Source organism: Dasypus novemcinctus, chromosome 6, assembly GCF_030445035.2.
Source record: "Dasypus novemcinctus isolate mDasNov1 chromosome 6, mDasNov1.1.hap2, whole genome shotgun sequence".
Classification (NCBI taxonomy): Eukaryota; Metazoa; Chordata; class Mammalia; order Cingulata; family Dasypodidae; genus Dasypus; species Dasypus novemcinctus.
In genome coordinates, this window is record NC_080678.1 from 133,329,545 (window position 1) to 133,351,553 (window position 22,009).

The 22,009-nt window shown below is 48.1% G+C and overlaps 1 protein-coding gene across 1 annotated transcript in view; it reads right to left on the reverse strand.

The window, feature by feature from the left end:
• The window catches only part of LOC131278957 (FERM and PDZ domain-containing protein 2-like), a 39,582-nt gene extending 26,071 nt beyond the window's left edge, over nt 1–13,511 (reverse strand). Inside the window, 8 exon segments of the mRNA XM_071215583.1 lie at nt 1,420–1,524; nt 4,405–4,613; nt 8,239–8,355; nt 8,434–8,540; nt 9,219–9,315; nt 10,431–10,561; nt 12,730–12,928; nt 13,457–13,511. Coding sequence (XP_071071684.1) covers nt 1,420–1,524; nt 4,405–4,613; nt 8,239–8,355; nt 8,434–8,540; nt 9,219–9,315; nt 10,431–10,561; nt 12,730–12,928; nt 13,457–13,511 — 1,020 coding nt within the window.
• Nucleotides 13,512–22,009: the final 8,498 nt, after the last annotated feature.

A 22,009-nucleotide genomic window follows, 5' to 3' on the forward strand; every position in this document is an offset into this window, starting at 1 on the left:
CTAGGACTCTTATTTCCATGAAATAGATTCCCAGGAGTAGTATTTCTGGGTGGAAAGCTGTTCTCACTTTTTAAAACCAATTTTATTGATACATATTAATAAATACGTTCACTGTTAATTGTAACAGATGTTCTAGATTGCATCCCAATGTGAATGTTAAAATAATTATTCACTTTTCCACTGGCTTTGTATGAGAATACCTGCTCTCTGCATCCCACCAGCAAAATTTTGCCAATCTGGTAGAAATAAGGTTGGAAGCTTTATTCTAATTTAATTTGTATTTCTGTGGTTTTCCATTTGTTTAATGGTCATTTGGATTAGAATGTGACATTTCAATAATTATTTTTGAAATTAAATTTCCCCAAAGAAATTGAAAGTGTTTTGCTAGCCAAAGGAAGTAGCCTACCTCTTATCAGCATATTTATTAATTGTGACTATACCAACATTTAGCAAGTTTCTCAAAGGAGAAATAACCATATTTTGGTGTCTGATAGGACTGTTACCCAAAGGCAAGGATAAATTGTCTATACTCTTTACCAGTCCATTCACTCAATGTGGACACATGCACATTATTTCTTGGTTTCTTATATGCACATGTAAAATCTTCCACTGACATCAAATTTATGGCTGGATGATGATCCAACAATTCAGGTATCCTTGCTCTAGGCACACAGCATTATCTGGTAGGAAAGCAAAGAATGTCCTCCATTCACCTAGCTCTTGGGCTTCTTTTGGAAATTTTCACTAGCCATAGCATTCCCTTCCTGATGGAAAATTCTATCCTGTTTCCAATCAGTAATTAAATCTAACAACAAAGTTCCTGGAATCCAGACCCATTCCAATGTCTGTAACAAGGGCAAAAGCTTCCTACCTCTGAGTTCCCACCACCCTTTGTGGCTACCATGCCCCAAACTCTCCTCAAGGGTCTGCCAGATAAAGCCCAGAAACCAAAAACAAAGTGCCTGTCCTGGCCAAGGCCTCACCAATGCGACTTGTAGCTGGCCCTTGTAGCTGGGGGGGAACCAAGACTCCACCCTGATCCTGTTCTGGATGATTGTGGATGACCCCACTCACCTTTGGCTTTTGCCCCTGCAGTCATACCATCCTTGCCTTCTCCTTGCCAACCACCTTAACCTCAAAGTCAGGATACATCCCTCAATTCCACTCATATTTCCTCCTCTGCTTGCTGGTGCTCCTTAGCACCTGCAAACCAAGGGTGACCTGCATCTCCCAGTTTGCCTTTGACCTCCATCCTCCACTGCAGGCTCCTGCTGATTTCTTAGTTCATCCACCTCCCTAGTGGTGGTGTACATGCTTGTGCACCATGAGTACATTATCAAAGGTTGCCATATGCATGGATGCCCGCCAAATGGCCATCATTTCAACATTGGCTTTCCATGCTCTCCTAACAACTCTTACAGTCACACTGAATCCAAGAGTCCCATCTTCTTTCACCAGTTCCACAAAGTAGATTTCACCAGCATTGGTTTCTGAAGGGGATAGTGGATGAGAAGAACCAGCACTCTGCACCAAACCAAAAGAATAAAAAGAAAACATGAAGGCACTCACCCCATCTATAAGCAATGGCACCACTTAGCTCCCAGCTGCTGACAGAAAGAACAAGAGCTTCATTTCCAGCTTTATTAGCTCCTCCCTGTATGGCCTGGGATGGTATTTTGGTCTCTTCAGACTCAGTTTTTCACAGTCCACAAAAATGGAACGAGAGAGCTCCCTCCTAACTTAGTGTGGCTGTGAATGACGTGCAGCACACAGCAGGGGCTCAATAAAGGTGGGTTCCCTCAAGTCTCCACTCATGATGTGAGCTTCTATGTTAAACTGACGTGTTCCAGAGACATCCTGGTAACTTCACACAGGATACACGGACAAGCAATGGCATACCAGATACCAGACAGACAAAAGCTTCTCAGGTGGAAGGAAACTTCAGGAAGAGCTTCACTAATTCCTAGCAATCATGGCTAGGATGGATGGCTGCTCCAGGGAAGGTGAGAAGAGAAAAATTTTCTATTCTGTACCAAGCATTTTGCTTGGTGCTATGACAATAACCATGTTAGATCTGTTCTCTCATTCATCCAATCATTCAACAACATTTATTGAGCACTAATTATGTGCCAGGCATTGTGCAAGTCGCTGGGAATATGGCAGTGATAAGTGAGACATGATTCCTGCCCTTATTGAACTTACCATTTACTGTGGGACAGACTTTTAACAAACAGATTCCCAATTAACCCCAAAAAGTTGTGATGCTAAGTGCAGTTGTGATAAAGTGCATGAGATAAAGTGCATGTTATCATCTGGAGGCTCAGAAATGTAAGAACACGTAGCCAGGCAGTGGAAGAACCAAAAGGTGAACCCACGTTCAGGCGATAGGAGCGCTCACAGAACTGGGGGGGTCTCAGCAAGCAACAGCGGGAAACCAAGCCAGAGTCACACAGGGCTAGGAGGGAACACCCAGGCTGCTGTGGATGTCCCACTGGCCACACAGCCCACGTCCAGCAGCTGGGCCCAAGGGCACTCCAGGCTCTTGTCCATTCTGTCCCCTCTCCTAGGCTGTGTCCTAGTTGCTACATTGGAAAATGTAACCTGGACACAGAAAATAAACAAGCTGGAGTAAATGGAATAATGATCTATCAAAAAGAAGACTTTCCAAAGAGACTGGTATAGTCACAGACAAAACCCTAGCCTTCCCAGACCACCCCACACACACACCCCATGGTATTTGGTCTCAATTTTAAAAATCAAAGAGTGAAACAGCCTCTGAGAGTTGACACCCAACGTGCCCCAGGAGCTTCCTGGCAGTGAAGCTGCCCGGTGGCCCAGGGATCCTGGGCCCTGGCCGTTCTCCAGGCTGGGTCATGAGAGTCATGGCTGTGGTGACCCTCAGCATCCTGCCAGAAAGCAGGGTCCAGAGAAAACCAGGCTCGGAGAACACCAGTCTGAAGCCCCGCTTCTGGCCAAGGGAGCCTCTGATGTGTGGCCCGGTGGTTAAGCTTTTGCCTGTGGAGTCAGACTCCTTTGATTTGAATCCCAGTGTGGGTGCATACCCTCCGTGGGCCATTGGGTGTGCTCCTCCTTCTCTCTGTGCCTTAGGTACCGCATCTCTTAAAAGAGTTTTTAATTGTAACTATCTTCTAGGGTTGCCTTAAAGACTCCATGAGATGGTACCTGAAAGTATTTAGGATGCTGCCTGGCACATAGTTAAGCGCTCAGTGCACATCAGCTGCCCATCTTCTCTTGCAGACCCCCTGCATCCGGTTCTTCATAGGAGGCCCTGTCTGGGTGAGCTCCATGGCCAAAGAGGCAGGGATTTTCATGAAGCCCTCCATCATAGCAGATAATGATAGCAAAAGTGGAGCATGAGGCTCTGAGAAGTGGAATGACTTGCCTGTTTCCATCAGGGTCCCAGAAAGAGCTAGAAGGTGCATAGGCTCAACTTGGGTCATGGAAGAGAGTTTAGTGAAAGGCCTGTTTTCAAAGGCATTGGCAGCATTTAGAGAAACTGATAAGGAACAGGTTAGGTGCTGTGCAGCTAGAAATAATGGGAGCCTTTACTACCCCTAGGCCTGAAGGGCCAAAAGGGGGAGCAGTTGATGGAACCTAGAGAGAGGAGTTACATGGCGAAGACTGCCTGATGGGCACTGTGGTATTCAAAGGAACACAGCCAGCTCGTGGTGGTCATGCAGAGGTAGAGTGAAAAGCTGTCCTCACTCTTCCTCAACCTCCAGGCTTCTGTTGGATCTTCCCCTGAGCGGGGGCTACCAGAAAACAGAGGGCAAGGCAGGCTGCTGATAGTCCAAAAACACCAGCTTCACAGGGTCCAAAGCAGTAGGCAGAGGCCGGAGAGGGGTCTGGTAGAACACAGGGAGACTACCCCACCCAGCATCTGAAGTGACACTGCTAGAGGACGGCGGAGGCAGGATGGAGGCACACAGATGACTGGTACACCAAAGATGGGCTTTAGGATCTTCCTCCCTGATGGGGGCTGCGCAGAGCAAAGCCCTTGAGTTTCCAGCTTCGGGATGAATCAGAGGCCAAGAATAGGAGCTGCCTGATTGTCTATTCATTGCCCTTTGCAGATATCAATCTCTTCATGTTGTCATTGCCAGGAATAATTATAATGAGCAACTATGGGTACTGAAGGCTCAAACACTGTGCCCTGTGGCCCAGGTACTGACTAAGAGCTTACTCCCCTTTATACTCTTCTCAAAACCAAGCAAGGCAGAAATTTATTTCCATTCTACAGATTAGAAAACTGAGACATTAAACTCCTATCCACCTGACATGGCAAATAAAGAGAAAAGGAGGACTTCAAAGGCAGTGCTGTTAGGCCCCACCACCTGTTCTCTCTCCTCCAAATTCTAGGAAGTGAGCAGAGGAAAGGAGTACCTTTACTGGCAGAGGGGAAAGTGGAGGCACCGGTCTGGGCACTGAGCTCTGAGCCTGAGCCTTTTCTACTTCTTCAATATTTCTCTCCTGATCTTGTGTGTGTGAAAGAAAACATCCCTGATTCCCGTCACCCAGGCTGTCCATGATGAAGATCCCAGCATTGGCTGTGCCGCTATTCATTTCCTTGTTTGGGGTGTGCTCACAGACACCTATAAAAACAAGCCAAGGCAAATGGACTTAGCCCAGGGTTAGGGCATCCGTCTACCACATGGGAGGTCCGCGGTTCAAACCCTGGGCCTCCTTGACCTATGTGGAGCTGGCCGATGCGCAGTGCTGATGCGCATAAGGAGTCCCTGTGTAGGGGAGCCCCATGTGCAAGGAGTGCGCCCCGTAAGGAAAGCCGCCCAGTGCGAAAGAAAGTGCAGCCTGCTGAGGAATGGCGCCGCCCACACTTCCCGTGCTGCTGATGACAACAGAAGCGGACAAAGAAACAAGATGGCAGCAAATAGACACAGAGAACAGACAACCGGGGGAGGGGGGGAATTAAATAAATAAATAAATCTTAAAAAAAAAAAAAACAAGCCAAGAAGAAGTCAGCAGCTGGGAAACGTGGGCAGCTCTACGTGGAGCACAGCACTTTCTTCCAGTGACAGAGGGACTTTCAGAGCTCCAGGGAAGGATGTAAGCTTAGCATCTAGGGAAGGATGGTGCTTTAAGAAAAGAGGGAAGGAAGATATGAAATGTGATTTCGAAACCTAAATGGCGCTTAAGTAACCCGACTATGAAAACACCAGATCAGAGGAGAGAACATCAACTCCTCCTTATTAAGCTCCTGCCAGGTACAAATCCTAGATCTATATGCCTTCCCATCTTCTCATAGTCCCATGAGGAAGGTGTTATCCCAATTCAAACTTGAGAAAACAAAGCCAAAAGGATTAAGTCACTGGCCTAAGTCCCCGCAGGCAGTACGTGGCAGTGCTCTTAAATCCAGCCTCTCTGGATTTTGAGCACTCAGCAGCATCTCCAACCTGTAGGGCTCTTTCTGGGGTACTTGGTAATAACCAAACTAGGATACAGCCTGGGTGACTGATCCCTGTGTACCCCACATCTAACCCTTGACCTGGCAAAGAACAGAGGAAAGAACATGAAGTCATGAATTAAAAAGTGAATCCTTGAGCAAGGCATTTAAGAATGGTGACCTCAATTTCCTTACACTAAATAGAAGTAATATAGCAACTACCTGTTGGGTTTTGGTAAGGATTAGGGAGACGGTAGATAGATGATAGATAGATAGATAGATAGATAGATAGATAGATAGATAGATAGATAGATAGATAGATAGATAGATAGATAGATACATAGATACATAGATAGATACATAGATAGATAGATACATAGATAGATACATAGATAGATAGAATGATAAAGGTATGTATGTGTGGATGGATGGAAGTATGGATGGATGGATGGATGGATGTACAGATGGATGAGAGAGAGGGATATAGAAAGATGATAGATATACAGATGATGGATGGATAGATAATAGATGATAGAATTATGTATGTATATATGGTAGAATGATAAGTGGGTGTATGGATGGATGATAGGTAGATAATAGAATGATAAATGAAAGGGTGAATGGATAGGTAGAATGATAAATGGATACATAGATGAGGGATGGATAGATAGATAATAAATATATGTACATATGGATGGATGGATGATAGAATGATAAATGGATGTATAGATGAATGACAGAGAGAGATAGGGATATTGATAGATGATAGATATATAGATGATAGATGGATGGATGGATGGGTAGATAGATGATAGAGTGCTTAGTCCATTGTAGAGCCTCAATAAATGTATTCACTGTTAATATTAGGTGCTCAATATATGTATGTGGGAAGAAGGAATAGTAGATTTCTTTAGAGTGGGACATACAAACACACAAGTAGATTTACTATATTCAAAACAGACTCATTAGCCCTGAGAGATGTGCCCACGCTCACATGTTGAATGGATTTGATTAGGAGTTATTCCAATCTAAAGGTATTCAGTAAGGAGCTGTGGAGCCACCATTGTCTAATGCTGTATTCCTGGCCGTTTCCTTCAAATGTCCTCTTGTCCTTGTCCCTAGCAATATGGTAAGCACTGGGCCTTTTCTTCCACAACCTCCCAAGAGACTGTGGGGGACTTGTGATGGGTTGAAAAGCCAACTTTGCAATTGGTGCCCTGACTAAAAGTAAGACAAGCTAGGAGACCTTTTGCAGGTGATTAAAACTCACTTTACCATAGACCTTGGTGGCTGCTCCTGATAGGAATGTTATCAGTCTGGCCCTGACTTCCCACAAGACTGGCTGCCCCAACAGCAAAAAATGTCCTGGTGGTCCATCTGTGCCCATAGATCCAGCCAGCATCACCGTGGAAATGCCTTCCTGTGGCTACGGGAATGCAGGTCATGGCTGTGGAAGGAACTCAAACTCTGATGAAGGAAGGATGCCAACAGGTGGCTGAGGTCCCCCAGAGAAAAGACATGTAATTCCTAGCCATCATGGGGAACCCATTGTCCAAAATTCTTCTGAAACTAGTGGCTTGAGGATCACAGACTTTGGGTACTGGTTTTTGACAACCCCCATCACAACAGGCCATCCTTGAACTACTCTGAATTGAGAAACATCAGCTGCATTCTATTTCCTGACAACAAATTGGATCATTTGGCTGCGCCTCTTGGTCCCACTTTCATGGGAAATACTGGGAGGGAGACAATATTGCGGGAAGAACAGTAATCATGTTGGGAAACCTAACAGAGACCATAAAAGGAAGGTTGGTGTTTGCAGAAGTCCCAGGGCAGGCTCAGGCCCCTGGGTGAGAGGCCACTGCTGGGACCCAGGACAGCCTCCTGACACCCTCCCATAGCTTCCAGGCCACGACAGCCAGACACCTGGGAATGCCATCAGGGGGCTGCATGTCTGTGAGAGCACAAGAGCATGCATGGTTCCTGGGGGGCAAGGCAAAATGGGGTGCCTGTGTGTGGACTCTAGACAAGGGTGGATGATGTGACATGAGGCTTTCCTGCACATAAGAGGAATTTGTGCAATGCCACATCCCTGGAGTGGGAGGGAGAAATCCATGTGCCTGAATTTGCAGGCAGCCTGCACTTAAATTCTAGAACTGTTCAACCAAATAGCAGTGGTGGTCCCAGGCAATTGGGGGTGGGGGCATTAACCTCCCCCATTATCTCCATCAATCCCTGAAAAACTGCCCCAAATAAACATAATAATATTATTATTCATTACAAACAATTGTTGCTTTCTCATTCTTATCTAAAGGATGAATAAAAGCATCTTTTTAAAAAATTCACTCTTTTGGTTGATCTATAAAATGTCTGGCTGATCTGTAACAGGGGCACCAAAAAAGAAGAGCCTGCATGCTATGTGAATTCAACTTCAGAACAGCTTCCCAGGCCTCTTTGCCCTGCCTAAGCCCCTCCTAGGAAGACATCCTGGTGCAGCCACTTCCAAGAAGGACTTCAGGTACAATAAGGATGTCCTCCCTGACATGCATGGAAAAGTGGGCAGGAAAAGAAAACAACCAATGGGTGGGCCCAGCTGTGAACTGGGTACACCATACCCTTTCAACAGAACAAGCCAAGGCAGAAGCCAAGTGTATTGATTTGTGCCCCCTGCATTGCTTCTTTGCAAGCCACTAACTACTGCAAGGACAGCAATGCAGAAGACCCCCCAGGGACACAGAGACCCAGTGCCCATGGCGATCATGTGTTCCTAGATATCGAGGTGGCCCTTCTGCCTCCCTAACCTGGCTCAGATGTACCTTTCGGCTGAGAAACCATTAATTCTAGGTTGCCCGGAGAGTTCTGGACCATTCTAACAGCTATGTTGAATGCGAAGCCCTCCAGGCCGATGTGATTCAAGGCCACTATCTGCCCTCCTGGAAGAAGAAGGCATCTCAATAAGAAAGGGCAGTTCCTTAAAGCAGCATCCCTGGCTGTGTACGAAGCAGATATACCTGGTTTCATCTTTCCAGCTCTTTCTGCTAGTTCACCAGGTATAATAGAAGAGATGAAGATTCCAGAGTTCACTGTGCTCACATCTTCTCCTTCATTCATGACAAAACTATAATCCAAGACAGTGTTTCTTGTTAAGAGGATATGTAATAATTTGGTAGCTCGGAGATGTTGGGTCATCAGCCAGTAAGTGCCATAGCTGATATTTGCACACACGTGTCTAATTCTCAAGAAGCTCTTTTTCCTCTGCCCCAATACATGGAGAAAACTAGATAAGCAACCATGAGGGCAAGCACAGCCAAAGCTAGGAAGGCGACTCACCCAGGTGTGCTCAATTCTGCTCCAGGAGCTCATCAGAAACTAGAAAGAGTTGATTTTTCAACCCAGCACCTTGTCTCAGTTTCTCATTTTTTGTGTGGTTTTAAAGATCTTCAAAGGTGGTAACAAGAGATGAGAAGATTGGTTATTCTTCTCTATCCCTAAGAAGCTAACTATACTATAGAAAGGCTGTTAAAAGGCATTAGGGGGAAAGAAAGCCTTTGCCAATCTTGCACTTAGATTCTCAAGATATGCACCCAAAGGCTTATGGAGGCTGAAAGGCAAACTTTAACCTTAAAATCTCATTGATCTTGGGGGAAACTGAAAGGGAGGAAAAGCAGAAGTGACCCCTGAAGAAGGCAAACTGGGAGAGGAAGGACAGGAAGGTAGAATAGAAAGTCAAAAGGGACAAGTGCCCGCCCTGCCCAGGTGTAAAGATGGAACCTCACCCAAGGGCGCCGGGAGCTGCTTACCAAAGCCACAGCATGGGTCATGCTTCAGTGTCATGCAAATGATTTCCTGATCCAGTTCTGCTGGAAAGCTCTTTGTCCTGTTGTTTTGTGAGCCTAGAGATGGAATCAAAGCAATACATGTGCTTTCCCCAAAATTATTTGGGACCTAATACAAAAAGAGAGAATGGTACTTGACAAAGTGAAAACAAACTCTGAGAGCAAACTGAGTTTAAATTTAGTCTCCTGACAGTGCTGGGAACAGATCATTGAACACACAGTTCTGGCTAGCCTTACTGGATCAGTGTGAGGGACTTCGGGGTCTAAGAGCAGAGGTTGGAGCAGGGTGGGCTCTCCAGGGGTGCTGGCCTGGAAAGGGTGGTTTCCTGACTTACTATAGCTTTTGTTTTCTGCATTGGACTTGGACCAACCACAGAAGGTGAGCAGAGAGGTGCCTGTCTGCCAGTGAAAATCAAATGGGGAGCTCAGGATGGACAGCAAAGCCTTCCCTCCTTCACTTCTACTAATCGGGGGTGACACCAGCCAGCAGCCAGCCAGGGCACCCTGGAGCACTTCCCCCTCAGAGGAGTCCTTGGGGAGTGGCAGGCAGGCTGAGGCAGGGAGTTGGCATGCCTGTGCTGACAGAGCACATGGAGAAATGCCCAGGGGGTTCCCTCACAGCGGAGCTTTCTGCACCTCTCCTTCCTCCAGGTGCCACGGTGGATGCTCAGAGGCAGTTCATGATTAAGAGGTGCCCGGTGGCCTGCCAGATCCAACCCACATATAAATAGTTCTTCTCCTTAAGGAGTGTCTTTGTCCTTGCCCTTCATTGGAAACTTGCCGGAGGATGTCGGAGACAGGGACGGTTGTCTACTCCACATGTTTGCTGGTGAACCCTGGTGGAGAAGAGTCCAACCCCAGCCCCTTGGGTCTGCAGGAGGAGCTGCAGCCCTAAGGGATGCCATGCTTTCCTACTCATGCCCCTACCCCCTCGCCCCTCCTCCTTCAGGGGCCAGAGCACTGGGGTTCTCTCAGCCAAAGCTCTAACACATCTCAGAGCCACTTGCCAAGCCAAAGGCAGACGTTGACTGTGAGAGCACTTCCCAACTCTAAGTCGCTTTGAAAATAATTAAAAAAAAAAAAAAAAGAAAGATTATGGACATTATTTGGGAAGCAGCCTGAAATGGCAGTGAGGGATTTAAAGCAAGCCTCGGGAGTAAGGTTTCCTTTACCCCATATGGATCCTGCGGCCTGGTCGGTATCAGTGCACACGTTCAGAGCTGGCGGCCCACAGAGAGGGGTGGAAGTCCTTGGCTTCTCGATTGAACAGGTGCTCTGAAGCTGTCCCCGGCCAGTGGAGGGGCTGCAGAAAGCAACCCAACAAGACAAGGAGAGGCAAGATGAGACAAGGCCAGGTAAGGCAAGGGAGGAGATGCTCTTGGCATTTCAGATGGAGGCCTGGGGAAGGCCGCCCAGGCCCCGTCCTCTGGCAGGTGAGAAGATCAGCTCCGGCTATCAGGAGTCCATTGGGAAGGACAGCTCTAGGGTCTTACTTCCCAGCTGAGCTCACCCCCAGCCCCATCCCCACCAAGGAGCCAGGCTTGTGAGGACAGCCATGTAGAACACTCCAGAAGAATCCAGCTGCCTCCTGCACAGTGTCAAGAGTCCTCCATCTATACCACAGGAAGCAGAAGAACCATTTGGTTAAGCCCTGCCCAAATTTCTGAGCCACAAAAGCATGATCAGAGTAACTAAATGGTTGTCATTTAAGCCGCTTGTTTGAGGCTAGTTTGTTACTCAGCATTAGAGACTCCAACAGTTTTGTCTCATTATTAGTGATTTCATTTGCAGCCAGTAGCAATGCATATTTGCACCTATAGAATTTAGGCCATAATTTTCCAAGAATAACTTTAAGATATCTGTGCATTGAGGGTCAACTGAATCACCCAAGCCCTATTGCCAAAACAGATGCAGAACTTTTCCTGAAGAAATGGTTCAGAGAGCCGTCTTCATTGGTCACCTGCTGCCTGTGAATCCAGACTACCTATATAACTTGTAGGGCTCTAGGCTCTTTTTTAACATTACAGATCATCATGTTATAGTGTAAAGTTGTGTTTATGAGCTCATTATTTTCTTGTATAAATTCAATAACAAGTAGTACGCTGATAGGTGAGATAGCATAGTGCAAATATTTGGGACACAGGGTCTGGAGTTCACTGCATGGGTTCAAATCCCAACCCCTCAGTTTCCTCCTCCATGCAGTGGTTAATACAACAGAAGCAGATTCACAGGGATCCTAGGGTCCAATTAGTAGGTGGTGTACAGAAGTGACTAGAACCATACCCAGCTCATGATAAGACCAAAAAGACTTAATGCAACTCATTCGTTTCTTCCTCTTCAATTGCATAGCACCACCTAGTTCTTTTTTCACCAAAAGATAGGGGTAAGGTAGTAGGGGTGATGGGATGCAGTGCTTGTTTGTGTTGAGCATAAAACAACTCCCAGCCTTCACTAAAGCTCTGCAGAGTGAGTTGACAGTTGGCTACCCCAGTGATTTATACCTTCCCTAGACATCAGACCCCCTTTAAACAATTCCTTCAGGTGCTGATCACCCCAGCATGCCAAACACATGGGCGCTTGGGGCCCAGGTGCAACGGCTTGCTCGGTCGGTAGAGGTGGGGTCTGGCTGCGGACGAGGGGTTGGTCCCACTTGGGACGAGGGGTCGGTCCGGCAGCAGACGAGGGGTCGGTCTCACAGGGGTTGCGTGGTTCGGCTGACGGGGTCGCCCAGCAAAGCCGGCGACAAAGGGGTCGCCCAGCAAAGCCGGCGACAAAGGGGTCGCCCGGAGAAGCAGGCGACGAACTGGGGACAAGGGAGGCCAGGCCCTTGTCGGGGGCTCTCAGGACTGGAGGGCGCATGGCAGAAGAACTACCGCGGAGACAAGGTAAACACGCAAGTCCAACTTTATTGAGGGAGAGGCAACAGTTTTATAGGGGCTGGGGAAGGCTGATTGGTCGAAGCCATGCCCTGTTCTGATTGGTTGCCGGAGAAAGGTCAGTGGGCAGTACTGGACGGGGGAGGGGTGGTGGTTAGGGATTGGCCGTCGCTGTTGCTGGGGGAAGGGGCAGGGTTTAGGGATTGGTGGCTACTGTTGCTGGGGTGGAGGGCAGACTGGAGTTTCCCGCCCACGCCTGGCTGTTGCTGCTGTCGGGGGAGGGAAAAGGGCAGACTGGATTTTTCCGCCCTGCACCTGCGCAGGGAGAAAGAAGAAGAAGGGTGCCGCCCCACAGGCATTGTGTGGCACCATCCGGGAGGAGGGGCGGCCGCGGAAGCATGGCTGCCGAGAAGGGGAGACCCGAGGGCACTCTGCGCCCATGCCGAGCTCCCTTCAGGGGTGGCGGTGAGTCCGACCAGCCACCCTATTATGGGGGCAGTGGCTTGGCCTGCCACGGCCGCTCCCCCGCCAGGCCAGCAAACCACACTTCAGCCCAAGGGGTGACCGCACCCAGGCAACAGAGGCACAAACCCACCTGCCTCTGACTCCCTCCCCACCACTGTCCAGGTTGAAGGCGTCCAGGGATGTGCAGGGCCGGCCTCCCTCGGCATCTTCGAGCCCACGTGCAAACAGCGCATTTCCTGAGCTCAAGAGTCTCTGAATCCAACTCGCAGGCATGGGCCCCCCCAGGGGGGCAGCATTCACGCTGGCCATTTGCACAGACTTGCTGAGGTCTGGATTGGGGGAGGGAAAAGCAAACAAACACACATGGGGGAGGTCTGCTTCTGCTGTGCGGGGACAGCGACAGCCCACTCACGCCCCACTCCGCTCCCCCTTCCCTTCCCACTAGCTCATGGGACTCTTCTGATTGGCCCCGAGAATGCCCGTCCTCCTAACTAGCACGTGCCAGTAGAGAGATCTCAGGGAGAGAAGGCAGAGGCACATGGCCGTCCTCCCCAGGAGCTGCGGGACTGGACGCGCGGGGCTACCCGAAGCCCTCATGGGAGTGAGGATCCCTCAGCTCCCCGCGGACGCCTGCATGGAAATGAACTGCGGCCACCCCTTCTGCTCCTCGCCTTTACAAAACCATCCTTGCAAACACTTCTCTGGGTGACAAATGAGGTTTCAAACCACTTGGGCTCCTGAGATGAGGCTCTGTCCTCTGGGACATAATCCTTGATAGCTACACGGCTCAGTGGGCCCATTGGTTGCCCTGGCAATGACATTTAAGCTGGGATTCCCATTTTTTCAAATACAAATACCTGCGAGATGTGTCAGGTCTCCCAGCTTGGACACGTTTGCCCTTTGTCCCTCCATGCCTAAAGGTTAACCAATGACCCCGGTGAATTCCTCAACTCAGTACGATAGATGCAGGGGACTCTTGCGATTCACTCTTCACATGATTAACATGAAGGAGAAATTGGGATTTGATTGATAGAACCCTTAAAATAACCAGACTTCACACCAAGCCAAGTTTGTTCTTCTAAAAAGAAAAACGATGATTATGGTTCGACCATCTGCTCCCTGCTGAGACAGAGCAGGAAGGAATGTTTGAGCACAAGGCGCTTAGGTAGCTCCAGTTTTCAGAGTGTGCAAGTGTGTGTGTGAGCATGTGTGTATATACATGAACATGTGTGTGAATGCGTGTGCGTGGTACACGTGTGAGAATGTATGCACACATGTGTGCACATATATGCATGTGTATATGCATATACTTTTGTGTGTACGTGTACACATGGATGTGTGTGCAGTTGTGTGCATCAAACACACTGCAGCATCTACACTGCAAGGACTTCTGTGGGCATTAACCCCTCACACAGAAACATCTCTTCCCTCCAGTGGTGTCCAGTTGGTTGCCAGGGCTTGCCCACTGAAAACTCTAGCCTTTAAAAAGCACTTCTGGAAAGGAGATTTGGCTCAACAGATAGGGCATCCACCTACCACATGGGAGGTGCAGGGTTCAAACCCAGGGCCTCCTGACCTGTGTAATGAGCTGGCCCATGCACAATGCTGATGCGCACAAGGAGTGCCCTGCCATGCATATGTAGGGGAGCCCCATGCACAAGGAGTGCACCCCGTAAGGAGAACCACCCAGCACAAAAAAAGCACAGCCTGCCCAGTTGTGGTGCTTCACACATGGAGAGCTGATGGGGCAAGATGATGCAACAAAATGAGACACAGATTCCAGGTGCCGCTGACACAAACGGACACAGAAGAACACAAAGCAAATGGCCACAGAGAGCAGACAACTGGTGGTGGGGGGGGGGGGGCGGGCGTGGAAGGGGACAGAAATAAATTTTTAAAAAGTATTTAAAAATAAATAGATAAATAAATAAAAAGCACTTCTTGTGAGCTTTCTGCATGCACAAGGTCTTAGGGGATTGTGACTCAGGTAGGGTGGGTAAGCAGCAAGGCACAGAAGCGCAAGTCTGGGCGGTTATCTGCTTTGATTCATTTAATCCTCATGTGACCCCTCCATAGCTAGGGAATAATCTGCCCATTTTACAGATGTGCAAACATGAGGCTAACAGCACGTGAATAGCTCACTCAAGGATCCAAGGCTGGTGTGCTAGTTTGAGGCTTTTTTTGGTCCCCAGAAAATTATGTTCTTAAAGCTCATCCATTCCTGGGGTGTGCGCCTATGGTGGGGGGAACTTCTTTTGATTAGGTTGCCTCAGTACAGCATGACCCAGGGTGGGTCTTAATCCTCTTCCTGGAGTCCTTTATGAACAGGATGAAGAGAGAGAAACACGAGGAATTAGCCACAGGAACAGAGAGAGAAAGCCACGAGCGTGAGGAGCTGGAGCAACGAAGCTGGAAGGGAAGGGAGAGCTCAGCAGACGCCACCATGTGCCTGGCCACGTGGCAGAGGAGCCCAGGAGCAGCTGGTCTTTAGGAAGAGAGCATCGCCCGATGGGGCCTTTTTGTAGGTGTTTTCACAGCCTCAGAACTGTCAGCTAATAAATCCCCCAAACAGCTAGTGAGTGGTGATCCAGGAGTCACGCCCAGGCCTGCTGACTCCACAGAGGAGCTGAGGACACGAAGACCATGCCAGTAGCACAATGGGTCAGTTGGAGGCAAGTGCAGGTGGCCTGGGCCCAGAGGGACAGAAGGATGGGACCTGAAGCTCAGACGTGGGGGACAGTGATAGCCGCAGGGCCACTGTGGGGTGCTCTGGGCAGAGATGATGGTGCCGGGGCTCAGCTCGGAGATTTGGCTGGATGGGGTGAGGCTTTGCCTAGAGGTTGGGGGTACAAGAAGAAGGGGCTGTCCCTAGGGGAGGGGCATTCCCTGAGGTCATGGAGGAGGGAGAGGGAGGCTCTGTCCCCAACCAGGAGAGCAATCAGGAGACTGAGGCAGAAGCCCGGGGGTCAGATGGAGACTGGGGCGGGGGAGGACATGAGTGTGCTGGGGTCCTGCCTTCAACGTCACCTCCTCTGCCCCAAGCAGGGCTCTGTAAGAGCTGAGGGGCGAGGGGTGGGCCAGGGGCTGCTGGTGCTGTCAGGCCTCCGGTGGGCATCGGTTGGGTGGGCAGTCAGAGCAGGCTCAGCTGGCAGGTACGAGAGCGGAGAAACAAGTAAAGGAGAGCTTGAGAATCCCTTCAGGAGTGGAAAGATGGGTCATCAAGGACACCCCAAAGCTGCCACCCAGCCGAAGGGAGTGGGCATTATCTGTTCACAGACCATGGGGGACTTGTGGCTGAGACATGGCACCCCGGAAGCAGCCCCCGAGTGTCTAGCTCAGCCTGGACTGCGAGGACCAAAGTCCAGGTGAGTCCCAGCTTTTCAAGGTGTGGGAGTCACAGGGGCTGAGGGGATGGGAGGCAGAGACCCCGGGCAGCCCCCTGAGCCCACAGCGTGCTGCAGCCACTCGACTCACAGGAGGGGCTTAAGGGACGCCCCCCCAAAAGGACCGAGAAAGACCGACAGGACCTGCTCTGCCCAGGGACAGAACCTGCCTAATTTATTCCAGAAATTACACCCTTGTCAAAGCTCGGTGGTTTTTCTCTCTCCCCAGGAATCCAAACAGAGCTATAAAGTAATATGCTTGTTGAGACAACTCACAGAAGAATGGCTAAGAAACCATTTAGAAAATGTTCAACTACTCAACCATCAGAGATGCAAAATAAAGCCACAGTAGCAAACCGTTTTCACCCATCAAATGAACAAAGATAAACATGGTAATATCTTTTCCAGCAAGGATGCAAGGAAGCAGGCTCGAGGATACTAGGCATGGGAATGGCACTCAGGAAATTAGGGCTCTTGAAAATTTCCATGCTCTTGTACCTGATAATGGCACTTCTGAGCTCGAGCTTAAAGAAACAATATAAGGCATAGAAAAACCTCTTTTCCAAGGAAGTGTATCTCAGTACACTGACAATATTGCAAAACCAAAAGTAAATGAAATATCTAAAAACAAGGAATGGTTAAGCACATGTTGAATTCCCACACAAATCATTCATTCATTCATTCATTCATTCATTCATTCCCATTTGACACACGCCTGCTCCCTGCTGGGCTGTAAAGGCAGCAGGAGGTGGCCCTGTCTTCAAGGGACTCCCGGTCTGCTGTGGACTGAAGTTAGATGTATCGACCCATGCAAACGGCAGGCTACCGCAGGTCTACCCAAACAAGGGAGTGGTTGGCTCCGGCTGGCAAGGGAGTGTAGGACAGTCAATCAGGGAGGGCTTCCAGCGGGAGGCTGCCCTTGAACTTGGTCTTGAGGTGTCGGGCTGCTCTTGGAGGTCTGAGCCTGGAAGAAGGCAGGACCCATGCTGCAGGCAGAGGCACCTCTGAGCACCAAGGCGCAGAACCTGAGATGTCCACGTGGGGTCAGCAGCCTGCAGGCCGGCTGTGGTGCAGACAGAGAGCAGAGAGAGGGGTCAGGGGAAGACGTAAGTCAGGGCTGGGGCCGGACGGCGAGTCTTCCAGAGGCGTGGGCTGGTCTCTGCAGACAACCGAGAGCCACCGACAGACATTCAGCAGGGGAACGACACTACCGGACTGGTCTTTTCCAAGGCCACTCTGAAGACTGGGGCAAGGATGGACTGCAGGGGCCATGCCCACTAGGGAAGACCTGGGGAGGTGGGCTGGGAGGAGAGGGCGCAGGTCCAGACCCTCCCCATTTCCTACAGGGTGGTGGGGGGTCCCATTCGAACAAGGCCATCCTGGTGGAGGGAGGTGGTTGGAGCAGGTTGTGTGGCCACACTGAGCCTGAGGACAGCATGGGGCCACGAGACGGAGGTGACCAGTGCTCGGCTGGATGCGATCATTGAAAGTGGTGCCTACAGAGAGTTTCTAATATGAAGAAATCTTTTAAAACCCAGGAAAAATGGTCTAAAATAGTCCTTTGTGATGCAAATGTTAGATTCCTGAAGTCTCATGGTGGTAAAATCTGCTGCTTGGGAAAACAGTATATTATGAGCAAAATAGGCTTAGAAGGACTAATTGCCCAAGTGAGCCTGTGAAATCTTTATAAATATTTTACACTCCCTGAAATCAGGCTGTAAAAGCAATATTCATGGTCTTTTACCCATGGCACCTCGGCAGGGGCAGGTAAGTCAGGTATAATTAATTTACATTCATCATCCCCAACTCCCTAGAAACATCTTGGCACTGCCACCCTGTGGTTTCAATGAAATGCTCATGGATTTATCTGGTTCTGTGCAAATAGTCTGCCACCTAAGATCCTTTTTTCATTTTGTTTTCTGAGTTAGGTTCTGCAGCCAAATGCTCAGACCATGGGACCCAGTGGTAGAGCTCCCATGGGAGCTGGCACACCCGAGCAAGATCTCCGTGAGCCGGAACGGAGCCGCTGCTCCTGCTCTCACTGAGCACGGCCCGCAGACACCAACCTTGCAGCATGACACGCACCGTCCCCCTGGATGGAACCCTACATTATGAGAAGGGCAGAGCTGCTCAAATGAGGAAACTGAGGCTCAGAGAGGGGAAATGAGTCTCCCCGAGTGACGCGGCTCCTCAGCACCCCTGCATGAGTCTATTGGATTCTCGCATGCTCACGCGCATCCAAATTACCTGGGTTTCTTTTAAAAGTGCAGGTGTTGGTTCAGTAGGTCTGGCACAGGCCTGAGAATCTGCATTCGAAGCAAGCTCCCAGTGATGCACATTCTGCAGGCCAGGGGAGCCCACAGCGACTATCAAGGGTGTCACCCGATGTGTTATATCATTCTCTTTTGTAACAGAAGAAGCCAAGCTTAGAGATGATGAGCTAAATGTGAGAACGCCGGCACGCAAAGCCTGGCTCCCTGGCCTGAATGTCCACCCTGGCAAGTGAAGAAGAGTTATATTGCAGGGGTGAAGGGAACAGGCAGTGCAATCAGAGAGGCACAGGTTCAAACCTCAGCCAGCGGGCACATTACTGGACTTCTCCGAGCTTCAGTCTGCTCATCCTTTAAGGGCCGGTACCTACCTCACCAGGCTGCTTGATAATTAAATGAGATAATTCATGCAAAGTACTTAGCACAACACCTGGGAAAAGGAGCAATCACAGTAGTAAACTGTTTCAAAGCACTTCTGAAGTGCTTAATAAATATGGACTACTTGCAGGGGTGGCACGATCATGTTTAAAGGACTCATCGCCTTCCTAGTTATACCAGTGATGCACACTCCTTGCAGAAAGTTTGATAAATACTGACCCATACAAAGGAGGGGAAGTGATTATGCCTGCATGCCCAGCTCACAAAGGCAACACAAAAAACCATTTGTAGGCAGTTCATTTCTGTCTTCTTTGTTTCTTAATTTCTAACCCATTAATATTAACCAAATTGATATCACAAGTCAATGGTACCTGTAAGGTCTAATACAGTGGCCACCTGTGCCCATTTAAATTTTACCATCATTTAATTAAAATGAAATAAAATTTAAAGTTCATTATCTCAATTGCACTAGCCATCTTCAAGTGTACAACAGTCTGAGATATGGGACATCACAGCTAAAGAACATTTCACCACTGCAGAAAGTTTCATCAGATACCGTCCCATGAGTCACCTTTCCTCACTTAACATTATGTCATGTACACTTTCACACGTCATCCTTCTCTGAAAACTGATTTCAATGTCTAAATTATGTATATGTGCTAAGATTTATTTAACTAGTCTTATAGTTTGGGACACTCGGTTTGCTCCCAAATGTCCACTGTTACAAATAATGCTCTATGGAACCTCCATAAGCATGAACTTTTGTGACCTGCAGATAAGTAACAACCCAGGTAAAATGACAGGGCCACAAGGACCTGGACATTTTTAAGGCTTTTGATATCTATTCCTAAGTGCTCTGGAAAGACTGTATCAACTGGCTCTCCCAGTGAGTGTCGTTGTTTATTTTAGCCCTTAGCCACCTGAGGGGGAACAAAACAAGAAAATCACATTTCATTTTAATCATGTTTCTTTCATTGTTAGGGAGATTTAAATCTTTTTAAGAGGTTTCCAGGTCAAGTGTATCTATAAAAATTGTTGTATGAAAAGCACACTTGCCGAAGCCCAGAGGAGCCTGCAGCATTTACTCACGGGCTACAGGCGGGGAGGCTGTCGGGAGCCCATCTGCATGGTAAACCCCTGCTGGGTAGAGCGGAGGTCCAGGAAGTGTTTACAGGTTCCAGCCGTAGCGGTGACATCATGTGCTTCTTCCCAGTGACACTACTCATGATGGACAACTTTTTTCGCTGGGTGACACAAAGATTTCCATGCATTGGCCATCCCTGAGCCCCAGGATCATGACTGTACAGTGTGAGACAAAGTACTAGACCCCTCAGCTCAACAGCAATGTAGGGGACCAAGAGGTTGGCAGCAGCTGGCATCTGCCTATGCCCAGCATTTTTTCTTAAATTAAAGGAAACCCTTCTTGGCACTTTGCCCATCATTCATCAATCAAATATTTGTTTATCGAGCAATGTACTGAGTGGAGTATTAGGAGAAAAGGTATAAAATGAGCCAGGTACACGTTTGGCCCTCTATTCCCCCTTGTAAGGTGTGAGCACAGCCTAGAAGGTATAGTTCCAAAAAGCGGTTAAATATACCTGTTGTTTTCATTACACAAATCCCAAGACGTTGAAGGCAAGACCTCAGCTAACAGTGGTTGACATATTCTACCACGTCTTGCTATTATGTGCCTGGCTCTACTCTACAGGCTTCATGGGAATGCAGTGCTCTGGCCTCAAAGAAAGAGGACGCTTCTATGACTAGCCTTGCCTACAGACCAGGAACAGACCAAGGCCCACAGGACACAGGGCAGCTGGGACTGAGGTCACATCGCTGGGAAACGCTTCTCACATTTCCTTCAAAGCCCACACACCAAGTGAGACTCTTTGTATAGCTCAGTGGGATGAGCTGCAGAGGACTGAGGGTTATCGATATGGAGGCTCAGAGGGAAAAATCCATTATTGTTTGTGATATACCATTCTAATAAGAAAAATGAAATGCCAGGTATTCATGGTGGCGATTGACTCACATCCTCCACCAAAGACATTCACATCTTGAACCATGTCCATGTGGCACGAGCCCATTTGTCAATAGCACCTTTTGAAGATGTTGTTCCTGGTTAGGGTAAAGACAAATTGAACCAGGGTGGGTCTTAATCCACATGACTGGCAGTCTTAGAAAGAAGGAAATTTGGATGCAGCCATGTGAAAGCCAGAAGTCTGAGGAAGCCACAGGAAGAAACCAGGGATGTTGCCATGTGACGGAGGACCGCCAGCACCAGAGAGCCACAGACTGCAGGAGAAGGCATGGCCTCGCCTGGTGGCCTTCCTGCCTCAAAACCATGAGATGATCAGTACCTGTGTCAGCCAACCCATGGTGTGCTATTTGTCATAGCAGCTAAGGCCGACTAAGACAAGTAGAGCTATTAGGTACAAATTCGTATGTAACTTCCAAATAAAATCTCTTCAGGTAGTTCAGTAAGAATCTCAAGCTTCCTCCAATGAAGCTGTCTTTATAAAGACAGATTTGGGGCTTAAAATGATCCCCTGCCACTCTTGGTCCACCTTTTTAAAGCTGATCTTCACAGCCACCATTTAAAAACAAAAACAAAAAAAACACTGAAACTCTGCTTACATAAGTTAGATGGTAAACAAATGGATGTAGATGACTATTAGTTCCCTTTCCTCTGAAAAACTTTTATTTTCCACTAACCACATTTTAGATAAGTTGATCATTCTTCCAACTTCCTTTCCTTTATTTATTAAATCTTATTTTATTTTTATTTTTAAATAATGACATATTTTCTCAAGCATTCATAAATGCTACTCAATTGACCAGAGTAACTCTTAGTATTCAAATTATAAGTGCCTAAACCCCACTAGTCAATCATTGTAGCCACATTTTTCCAAAGCTGAAGATTTTCTGGAAATCCATAAATTTTGTCAATAAGCATTAATATTCATTCATAGTGCCTTGAAAAGTTTATATTAAGGTCATTCAGATGTCAAAAATGTCTGATAAGTAAACTGTTTTTTGAAGCTAATAACTCTTCTTTAAGAAATCTGAATTATTCAGACACACACAAATCATGTTTCTTTATGTTCAGAAACTCTTGACAAAACTCTCCTTTCAGACAGTAAATGCTCAAAGGTAAGAAACTGCACAGAATGATATTCTGATATTTTTTGACGTGAAGCCGAAAACAGACTTGGCTGCGGTGCTTCAATTTTATTTCTATTTTTCACCATGTGGATAACATCTTTTGATGGGAAATTCATATCTGCAGCCAAACTTTGACACAGAAGAGCTTCTCTGTGAGGAAAATGGCATGTAAGTTGAGGTGGGGATACTTTTACTTTGGATTCCAGCACTTTGTATG